At 34.2% G+C, this 11,683-nt stretch overlaps 1 protein-coding gene and 2 long non-coding RNA genes across 3 annotated transcripts; 1 reads left to right on the forward strand and 2 right to left on the reverse strand.

Moving 5' to 3' along the window:
- The first annotated feature begins 3,208 nt into the window (after window positions 1–3,208).
- On the forward strand, window positions 3,209–4,272 carry LOC135141689 (uncharacterized). Its single transcript, XR_010282413.1, has 2 exons — window positions 3,209–3,526; window positions 3,655–4,272. It is a non-coding gene; the product is annotated as an uncharacterized LOC135141689 (long non-coding RNA).
- A 447-nt stretch (window positions 4,273–4,719) lies between these two features.
- LOC135141436 (5-aminolevulinate synthase, erythroid-specific, mitochondrial) lies at window positions 4,720–8,848 on the reverse strand. The gene is made up of 9 exons (XM_064072529.1): window positions 8,504–8,848; window positions 8,260–8,422; window positions 8,111–8,209; window positions 7,846–8,059; window positions 6,415–6,599; window positions 6,089–6,288; window positions 5,843–6,020; window positions 5,163–5,623; window positions 4,720–5,115 (listed from the first exon to the last, which is right to left on the reverse strand). Exons 2-9 carry the CDS (start codon window positions 8,402–8,404, stop codon window positions 4,993–4,995), a joined length of 1,605 nt encoding a protein of 534 aa, XP_063928599.1. The 5' UTR covers window positions 8,405–8,422; window positions 8,504–8,848; the 3' UTR covers window positions 4,720–4,992.
- Window positions 8,849–9,926: 1,078 nt separating this feature from the next.
- On the reverse strand, window positions 9,927–10,330 carry LOC135141187 (uncharacterized). Its single transcript, XR_010282359.1, has 2 exons — window positions 10,055–10,330; window positions 9,927–10,002 (listed from the first exon to the last, which is right to left on the reverse strand). It is a non-coding gene; the product is annotated as an uncharacterized LOC135141187 (long non-coding RNA).
- Window positions 10,331–11,683: the final 1,353 nt, after the last annotated feature.

The following is an 11,683-nucleotide window of genomic DNA, read 5'->3' on the forward strand; positions in this document are numbered from 1 at the left end:
TTTAAGTTTTTGTTGTGAATATATCACCACGTATATGAAAAAAAAAAGCAACATATATATTTGATTGTTTGATTTCTCGTGAGCCAAGACAAGTTCTCGTAGAAAAACAAGGATTTTGCAATTAAGCTTTACCCACGACTTACGACGGGTAAAAAAAAATAGCACGATTGCGATAGGGTGGGTGGGCGGGGCAGACATGTTGCCTTTTTTTTCTTAATATACGTCATCTGTTTTAAGTTTTTGTTGTGAAAAGATGACTACGTATATTAAAAAACAGGCAACATGTAAGCCCCGCCCACCCACCCGACTTTAATTGTGATGATTTTTTTTATTCGTCGTGAGCCAAGAGGGCGAAGTATACTTAATTAATGCATTTTTAATAGGTTTTTTTAAGAATTCATTGATTCGTACTTTCTTTCTGATCATACCAAAAAATAGAAAAATTGAAAAATCGTAAAATCGAAAAACTGCAAAATTGCAAACTCAAATAACTAAGAAATGGAAAAATGACATCTGAAAAATCGAGAAATTGGAAAAAACGGAAACTGAAAAATTGTTAAATTCAAAAATGACTACATCTAAAAATTCAAAATTATAAAATTGATTAAAATCGGCGTAGGTTAAACTCAATAATATATTTCTCAATAACTCAAATTTATTATATATATATATATATATTTATTCCTTATAGAAATTTTCCATTTTAAACATGCTTTAAGTTTCATGTTGTGAAAAGAAGTCTACACATTCTAAAATAAAAAAACAAAAAATAAGCCCGCCCACCCGCCCCATCTCAATTGTGATGATTTTTCTTATTCGCCGTGAGCCAAAGGGGCGGAGCTTAACTGCAAAATACTTATGTCTTTACAAAAAATTAAAAACATGTTTTTGAACATCGTGTGGTTCAAAGAATACAATGTATATTAAGAAAAAAAAGCAAAATATAAACCCCGTCCGCCCACCCCATCTCAATCGTGGTCATTTTTTTTATTTTTATAAACTTATGACACGTTTATAGTGGTAAATTTTTGTAAGGAAATATGGATTTTGCAATTAGGCTCCGCCCCTAGGTCTGCCAACGAATGAAAACTTGATTACTATTTACATCACGGCAGGTATAAGTGGGGCTTAATCTTTGGTTTTAATTTTGTCTTAATATACATAGTATCCCTTGAATAACACGATATTCAAAAAATGTATTACATGGTAATTTTGCATTTGAATTCCGCTCTTTGGCTCTCGACGATTATAAAAAATCCTCACAATTGGGATAGGGTGGGTGGGCGGGGCTTACATTTTGTCTTTTTCGATCTTGCACTTAAGCCCCGCCTCTCGATCTGACAACGACTGAAAAATTCATCACAATTGAGAATTGAGATCGGGGCGGGTATGGGTGGGGCCTAATCTTCAGCTTTATTTTTGTCTTAATACATATAGTATTCTTTGAACAACACGATACTCAAAAACTTGTTTTTAATTTCTCGTAGAGAAATAAGGACGAATAAAAAAAATTATCACAATTGAGATAGGGTGGGTGGGTGGGGCTACATTTTGCCTTTTTTTCTTAGTATGTGTAGACTTATTTCGACAACAAGAAACGTAATTTTGATGACGTCATAGAATATTTTCCCATAATGAAGACCCGTAAGCACGTTTAGTATTTGTTGTTTTATTATATGGGGGGGGGTCAATAGAAAACTGCCCTGAGTGCCAAACCACCCTACGCCGCCACTGCGTGGACCCACCTGCGTACTTTTAAATTTTTGTACAATGTAAATACGTCCGTGTCTAATAATCTTTCGTCTACGATACTCAAAAAAATGTCTTACGTGGTAATTTCTTCTAGAGACAGAAATAATAAGAATTTCAACGATTATAAAAAAAATCATCACAACTGAGACAGAGCGGGTGGGCGGGGCTTATAATTTGCCTTTTTTTAATACACGTAGTTGTCTTTTCAAAACAAAAAAATTAAAACATGTTTAAAATGGTAAATTCTTGTAGACAAATCTTGCAATTAAGCTCCGCCCTCGATTTGACAACGAATGAAAAATTAATCACAATTGAGAATTGAGATCGGGGCGGGTATGGGTGGGGCCTAATCTCCAGCTTTATTTTTTTCTTAATACATATAGTATTCTTTGAACAACACGATACTCAAAAACTTGTTTTTAATTTCTCGTAGAGAAATAAGGACGAATAAAAAAAAATCATCACAATTGAGATAGGGTGGGTGGGTGGGGCTACATTTTGCCTTTTTTTCTTAGTATGTGTAGACTTATTTCGACAACAAGAAACGTAATTTTGATAACGTCATAGAATGAAGACACCTGCGTACTTTTAAATTTTTGTACAATGTAAATACGTCCGTGTATAATCATCTTTCGTCTACCTGGCCTTTGTGCTTTCGCTTCCAGTTTCTAGGATTTCTAAACTCTTTTTCTTTACCTGTTTACCTGCTTCTACTTCTCCAAACCGTAACCCGGCTATTGACAAATTCAAAAATCTGTAAAATCTAACCGTCGCTATTTTTTGAATCTCTCAACGATACCCACATGTCGAATAAATGTTCTTCAAATTTATTTATATAGTATTTATAGGAAAAAAACTGAGAGGAGACAAAATCAAATTTCATTTCATTTTAACCGCTGATGCAGTGGATGTTAAGCATGTGTTGACAAATTGAGAATATTTACATTTTTTCATACTCTGTACACTTGTGAGGGTCGCGGACTGTTAATTAGGCCACTAGTTTTTACTTTATCGAGGTTATCGCAAAATCACCTTCTCAGGGTCCCAACTGTCTTTTTTTAAGGAGATAAAACCTCAAGGGCCCCAACTATTTTTTTAAGAATGTAAAACGTCACGTTTACCTACTTAAAATTAGTTATGCGACTAATAAAAGTTCAATTTATCTTCTGAGAGAAGCAATCTATTGTTTAGGAGTTCGTAGTCTGGTTGATTGTGTGTACAGTGACTCCTCTAAGGCGATCGATCACATCACCGCAAGCTTTTATTGCATAAATTTAGCTTCTCAAAAGATTTAAATTAACCTGAATCATTCCAACAAATTTCGTCAATCGTCGGGCGTATCGCAGGGTTTTGTGCTGACCCCCTTGTCCTTCGATATTTATATAAATGATATTGAATAAATTGACGTAAGGGATCTGAGGTACGCTCATGATTCAAATATTCAAAATTGCAATAAATACGTTAGTAAAGACAGATATATACGTGGCGTGACAATTTATAGGTTTATTTGATACCTGATATAAGATTATATCATGATTAACACAGTTGCATCATTAAAATCAATACCATAGCAAATGTCGTCACCTACATCAGCGAGCTGTCACAGATTGTTAAATTTTTAATCATGCAATTCATATGTCACACAGTATCCCACGTGAGCAATGAGCGTAGCATAATGAAATATTCACAGTGGTACTAAATTATCTGTTCACTAAATTTCATTACCATTTTAATTAGATAATAATTTTAATGTGTTTTGATTGATTATTCACAAGTAAGTAATTTTTGTCTTGTTTTCTAAATGCTAAATTTGGTTTCAAACCGAGACGAATTCTTAGCGCAATGTTATCTGGGCATTGAAACTGTGGGAGCTCAATTATTTAACAAATTGTTTATTTATAGGTGTTAAATAGCGGTACGTGAGGCCCCCTCTGAACACACATATATGGGCCGCCCATGGCGACCACTAACAAGGGAAACGTCGAGAGCGTGCTGGAAATGCCAATGGTTGATAAAAAGAAGCATTCCACTATTTGAAATAGTGTTTTTTAACAACATACTAGAAAAGTGGTTACAAAAGCATGCTCATTATAAATTTAAAGAACCGTAGACACCACTTTTGGGTAGGAAAATACAACCGGCAACACCGCACAGGAAATCGTTCGATTTTTGCTTTTGAAACAGAATATCAAATATATGTACATTTATTCGTTCTCTGACAATTTTGTCACTCATTTGACATTTGTGGGCCACTACAAAGCAACAAAGTAGGCTAAAAGATGGACGACAGATAGGGTGGGGAAACAGGTAAATTAAATTTTGGTAACTCTTGTGTCGGTGCGATGGTACCTCCGACCTACTTTCGAATAGAAATGGATAGAGCCTGAAACACATTCGCGTTAGAGGAAGTAGGTCACTTGTAACCCGCCAAAGACCGAAAATAATACTTTTTAAAATGAAAATGTATTAAGATCTTTAATTATTGTAAATAAATAAAGACTACAATTTTGTTCAAAACTTTCCCTGTAGATTTATTTTGTAATTCTTGGACGTATTAATTCCAAACAAAGAAACTCTGGACTAAAGCAGTGGTCACTTGAACATCTTAAAACCATGTAGTTTTTTGTTTTTCGTCTGGTAATAATTAGTTTTTTTTTAAATTTAAAAACGATGTACTGAATTCATGAGAAATTGAGAGCACTGTGATTATTTTTGATTGCTTTTAATTTACTTACCGTGCAACTGTAACCTTGGATCCTTGATTGAAACGCGCATGCGCTTTGAAATTTTAGAACAAACTTGCGTTGCGCACACGACACATTTCTATCCGCTGAATTGAGTCTTTCTTTCTTTCAGACAAACAAAAAATGTTATTACTTGTTTATTATTAACAAAATCATATTGACATTTGGGTTTGTCCAGAACAGCAACATTTTAGGGACATCACAAATATCAAAGAAAAAAGCATTAAAAAAGTAGTTATTTATTTAGGTAACTTTTTTACTAGTTGAGAACAAAAATAAATGTATTTTTAACCTCCCCCATATAATTAAAGCTCGGTAACCAACTATATTGCCTCGTTTGACTAAATGACCTTGTTTGCCCCACAGCCACAAAGAAACTTTAACCACATTCCGAAATACTATTAACTTGGGTTAAATAAAAAAATACTTCCTTGATAAATTTACTAAAGCAATTTCCCCGCCAATCCCGTTTTAACAAAAATAAAATGCACCTTTTTTACACAAAACCAACTAATTGTGGGCAGTTTGGAATGTCACAAGGAAGATCCTTAGCGCACGATTCCCGGGTTCTCGACTCGAAGTAGTCGAACAGAATCGGCTTTTGGCAGTACCGACATTCCTGAAAAACAAAATCAGTTTATTTTATTACACGTTAAACAAGTTCACCTTTCCGCACTGGAGGCCCGTGAACGGTAAGTTCAAGTTTTCCCACACTTCTTTAAGGTCCGTTACGAGAATGTCCATCATTTCCTTCGTATGGTGGGGTGTTGGGGCCAATCGAAGTTTCTCTTGACCTCTGGCCACCGTGGGGTAGTTAATCGCTTGGATGTAATGGCCTTTCTCTCTCAATAATGTGTCACAAACGGAGGCGCATTGCGCCGGGTTTCCGATTTTTATTGGAATGATGTGACTCGGAGTGTGCTCAACTGGAAATCCGTTTCTCAGTAAGTTGTTTCGGAGATATTTGACGTTTTCTTGGTGGCGCTTTCTCAACTCTCTGCCTTCATCCGACGCCAAAATTTCGATGGCTTTGTGCGCGCCCGATAGCACCGTTGGGGGCAGTGAAGTTGTAAATATAAAACCAGCGGCGTAGGAGCGGATCATGTCGACTAGAGTTGAAGACGACGCTGGAAAAAAGAAATTTTCAACAAACGCGCTTCAACAGCTACGCTGTCCAGTATTATTTAGTTTTTTGTAACGAGATTACGTTCAAGTGGCTATTAAAATTAATGCAGATTTATGCCATCAGAATTTGATAAAAAAACGATACGTTATACAGATTAGATTAACTTGACAGTTAAATACGAACTGATGCTCCAATCTTTTTTATTTTTGTTTTTACTCACCAATATAACCACCAACATTTCCGAACGCTTTCCCCAATGTTCCCGAAATGATATCCATTTTGTGTAACTTTCCGTCCCGTTCCCCGATTCCAGCGCCATGTTCGCCATACAATCCCACAGCGTGCACTTCATCAATAAAAGTTAAGGCTCCATATTTATGAGCAACATCACAGAGTTCCTGATAAAAAAAAAACCCTATAGCTATATATATATATATATTTTTTTTTTTTTTTTTCAAAAATATACCTCCAGGGGGCACACCGCTCCCGACATCGAGTGAACCGTCTCAAATGCAACTATTTTCGGAATATTTTTATTGACTCCTTTCAATAATTCCTCCAAATGGGAGGGATCGTTGTGTCTGAAGATGTACTTCGGTACTTGACTATTCCGGATACCCTGTATCATGGAAGCATGATTACCCGCGTCTGAGAAAATCCGACAATCTGGGAAAAAGCCTTAGTAAGTGGAAAGTTGCGTGTTAACCCAAACCATCATTTCTGCGGGTTTGAGTTTCGCCGGAAATGACCGCAAATTCTTTTGAAATTTTACGACAAACGCACGCAATTTACCTGGTAACGTTTTTGCCAACGTGAAGAGAGTTGAATCGTTAGCAACGAAACAAGAAGTAAACAATAAAGCTCTTTCTTTTTGGTGTAGCGATGCTAATAGAGTTTCCAGTTTTTCATGCAAGGTGGAATTTCCAGAGATATTTCTAGTTCCTCCAGCTCCAGTGCCATATTTTTCAAGAGCATCTCTGCGGAAATATTTCTCAATATTACTTTTTGTGCCCGACTTTTCTTAAATAAAACTAGATAAAAGTAATCGATAAAAAAATCTAATTATAATTGAAGCCATAGATCACAGAGGGCTGTCAAGTGTGCAAAATTAATCAAAACCTTGACATTAAGATTTAGATAACTACAAAATAAATCATAATTTATCCACTAAGATATAAAGAGACAACAAAAATAAGCTTCATTGATTAAAGAGTAAAAAAGCGCACAAAGAAATAAAGGTAATAAAAATTTCCTGCAATTCTTAGATAACTGATAAAAATTTCCCACGAACTGATAAACAGTCGGTTCAAAATGTGTCATCAAATAAAAGAAAATTCCCAGATGAAAAACCACCAATTTCTATGTAATAAAACAATAATTTATTCAAAAACATTTTTCAAATTATTTATTTAAATGAAGTTGGCCATTTAATGACTAATAAAACGTAGCTTTAAATTTCTTTTATATGCAATTAATGTACGTAGGCACGTATAATTAGTGCTATATTGTGGTACTTAACTATAATTAATTATTACAAGTACCATAAGTAGAAGTATATGTTCAAAACAAGCTGAAAATATTTACAAGTAAAAATAATTAACCACAAGATTAAATGCACATTTTATTAGTCACACTAAGTACACAAGTACAAGTGTTTTGTGGAGTACACTGTATGTCCCATAAAGATAATAAGATAATCAGATTACATCAGCTTAACGTCAATATTTTTAGTCTCATTTTTCTCTGAACATTAAAAAGATTGATTGGTCAATTAGACAACAAAGTGTTGCAACAAATTGACAGCGTAGCTGCGAAATGCATTTATCGCGGTTTCAATGTTTAACAAATAAATTCCATGATAAAGACACAGATATTTTTGTAAATAATATGTTATTAAATTGTTCGACTTCCGGCGGAAGCCACAAACCGTGCAAACACAAATACGATATCTATTTTTCACGAATGCGAATATAACCTTCGAACAATTAAAAAAATTTGCATACAAACTAGTTCAAAGGTATGTCATGGTTAAAATAGCTGTGTTTAAATTTGCGTGTAATGATGATAAGGCTGTTTCGACTGGTAATCAAGCGTAATTAACAGTTATCGCGACGTTACATAACCATCTGAATATGCTATTTTCTAGAATGTTCTAATTATGATACAATACATGCACCTTGGACACTATTGTTTTAGCAATACTGATAACACAAAGTCGCTTACCTCACGGCTTGCTTAACCTGAGGGTGACAGGACATTCCCAAGTAGTCATTAGAGCACCACACAGTGATGGGTTTTTCCCCCCACGAATACTCCAGAGCACTAGGAAATTGCCCAGGCCCCGCCAATCTGTTAACTTTTTTGAAAATGCGGTAGCTGTGCTCCTTTTTCTTCTTCATAATTTGTTGGTGGAAGAACGCATCGTAAGCAAACACCGCTGCAAAATTGTTTTTGAAACTTTTATTTCTGTCATTAAGGGTCAACTTACAAGTGTCATTCTTCATTTCAATAGTGTCATCGTTTTTCACCTCTTTGATGACACTGTTCACTTCCTTCAAAAACGGACAGGAACTCTGCTCTTGAGATTCTAAAACAAGGGTGATACTTTGTCGTGACGTTGCAATAAGCGAAATTTACCTTGAGACGTTTTTATATCCTGTCCAGCCACAGTACTCATGCTGTGCGAAATTACAGGGCACTGGTTTCCGTAGGTTTTAAGCAGAATCGATGCATAGTTTTTCACGTAATTTTGGCTGAGCCTTGTTAAAAAGGGGCACGGCATTTTTAAATTTTCGATAACCTGTAAAGAAGCTGATTACGTAACCTCACTTTTTGACATATGTTATTTAACTTGTAATTAACGACCTTACAAAGTACTTACACTGGTATGGCAAGTTAGGTCTCGGAAACGTAGATGTTACGTTAAATTGTTACGTTTATTCTGAAATAATTAGAAAGTGTTTTGTTAATGTCACCGATTTAGGTCAATAATGTTTTGTAACTTTTATATCAAGAGAGAGCACAGAGAGAGCTAAATCGCTGAAGTGCACAACACATTCACCATACAGTCGCGAACACAATAAATGTAAAAGCTGTAAAGTTAATGCTAAAGTAAGGTTGGAGGGGAACCGGACGACAATAATTGATAACAAAATAGTGTATCGTACTAATCAGTAAAAGTCAAGCGTATTTATATCAAATCGTCGGATTTTTACAACGTATGTCACCGTATCGCGATGATACTATAATTCGAAAATCATGTTTCATGATGAAATGCAAAATAACAACTTTTTGTTTGCAAGATCTACGTATGCATTTTTTTTTTGTAAACAAAGTGAAATGACGCTACGTCAACAGAATTTTAAATTGTGGAAGAAACCACACACCACGTACATTCTAATTATGAGAGAATATTTCACGTAGTCTGACCATACATGGTAAAAACCAAGTTTAACGATATATTGAATATCACAATGACAATAATGGTGGCCACTGTTCTGAAATTTTATTGGTCAAGGGTGCTACATATTTTTATTTAAAAATTACGAATTCTCACGTGTTATTAGATATAATATAAGACAACGTTGGAGAAAATTATACGTTTGAACATCTCCATATAGTCTCCATCCTGAAATTTTCGATTATAATAGTGTTTGAAAGTTTTCTTGAAATGAATAATGTATATATTTTCAAATATCTACAATATTCGTTATAACTATATAGAGGATGTTACAATTACGACTGCAGCAGATATTCCTAAAAATATAACAGAAACATAAAAAACTATACGTAAATATTAAATAAGAGCATCTTTTTACTTTTAGAGTGTAAACTCAGTACAAAACAATAGGTCTCCCGATACCGTCTGTCTGTCTGCCTTCTGTCCGGATTTTTATTAGACAGATAATCTTCGAAACCACTGAACCAATCGTTAAATTTTATATTTGGCTAATCATATGCATTTTTTAACATTTCACCCCATTATCAAGGTTATTTTTTAAAAAGTTGTGGATTTCTAAAGATTTTGAGATTTTTACAAAAAAAAAAACACATTTCAACGGCAAAATTGGCCTGGTTTCTTAAAAAAAAAGCTACAGCAGCTTATAATAAATTAGAAAACAAAATCTTTAATTAAAATTTTTTCGTTTATCGCCTCCTACAAACAAATGACGTCATAAATTTTATAGAACTGCATACCCTAATTTTATAAAATAACATGTGAAATCAGTATCACTAACAGTATCACAAAACGAAAATCGCTAAATCTAATTTTATAATTTTAAGAAGCATAATTTTTTACTAACTTTGTTTTTCATGGTAGCGTCAGCAAAATTCCAAAAACAACATCATTTTTTCAAAACGCCAATGTCGCCAGCAAAACTGAAAATAATAATAGTAATAATAATACCCAAACAGCATCTGTATACAATACCATAGAGCTCCACTACTTAAATTTCCCGCTGGACGGCACAATAACAGGTTGGTAAGCGAAGAACGATAAGCCGCTTTGTAGTCTAGTGGTCAGGACACCCGGTCGGCAAGCGGGAAACGTGTGGTTCGATTCCCACCGGCAACATTTTTCTTCACTTACCTACATCCTTAATCCGACACTGTTTTTAATTTTAAGGATTCTGTCCTATTTTTAAGACATATAAAATTCGATTTCGGCTAAAAAAATCACCTTCGAAAAAACAATTAACATTTTTAAGGAATTTGACCCTGTTTTTAAAGTATATTTAAAAAAGCAAATATTTCAAGGTTATTTTTACCCTGTTTTAAACATTTGACTCCATTTTTCAACGTAGTTTTAAAAAAGTTAACATTATAATAAAGTATTTGACCCTGTTTTTAAAAACATATTTAAAAAAAAAACTACCATGTTTAAAGACTTTGACTCCGTTTTCAAGGTACATAATTTTAAAAAGTTATTTTTTAGGATAATGACTCTACATGTTTGGACTGTGTGCGATAAATGGCGCCACATTATCAATTTGGTGGTTATTACTAATTAACGAATAATTGTATAAAACTTAATAGTGTAGAGCAAACTGACAAATTTGTGATAACCTCTATAACTTAAAAACCAGTGACGAAAATAACAACGCTGCAATCCCTGGGCTGCGAGGGTGCAAATTCTAAAAGAACGCGGTCTATTCTAGTGCGAAAAATGTGAACTATATTTAAAGCAGAGATAACCAATGGAAAAAATGTATTCTCAGAACATGCTTAACTTAGACTGTTTATGTTTATACTTTGAAAGTTAAATTGTAACTTTGATTTTTTCCCAAAAATATATCTGTGTAAGAGTATGCAAACTTATAAAATTTAAATAACATTTACCACCGTGACATAAAAGGAGCCTTTCGTCGGTTGGACTCTAGTACAATACTTCCTTAGCTTCTGCTAAGAAAGTAAAAACATAGAAATATGTACCACTCTAATTTCAGTGGGTGAAGCAAAAAGAAGCTCTAATGTATACAAGTTTACGTGTCTGTTCTCAAAAAAACTTGAAATAATAACAAAATTTCCAAGTCACCGCACCCAGCCTCCTCTGACCGTGTTGCTATGCGCCACAAATACTAGTCGTCTGGTTCTATGATCAATGACAAATTAGGTAATTATTTAATTAAGTATATTTAAAATTGAAGGTCACTGTTTTCCAAGATTTTAATTAGTATAGACAGCGGGAGAGTTTAAACCGAGAAAAGTCCAATGCGTTTTCAGAAAACGTCATTGAAGGACGTTTTTTTTGTTGTTTCTGTCAACGTTATTAATTATTACTGGTTTGTTTTATTGGCACGATTGTAGCGGTTGGTATCAATCATCAAATGTGTTTAAATTCAAATTAGTTCGACAGAAATAAATAAAAGTGAGGAGATTCACACACGGAGGACATCTACTGTTGGTAAATCATTAACATTAATATTTCCAGTGATTGACGTATTGTTTGACACTTCTAAGTGATAATCAGCTTAATCACTAGGTTATGTCAATATAAAAACTAGAGATTGTTTGACTGTGACCTTTTTTCACTTTGAACTGGTTAAATAAAATGCAAAAA

This window comes from Zophobas morio, unplaced genomic scaffold (genome assembly GCF_036711695.1).
Source record: "Zophobas morio isolate AGI-343-1 ecotype UQ-CSIRO unplaced genomic scaffold, CSIRO_AGI_Zmor_V1 ptg000044l, whole genome shotgun sequence".
Lineage (NCBI taxonomy): Eukaryota > Metazoa > Arthropoda > Insecta > Coleoptera > Tenebrionidae > Zophobas > Zophobas morio.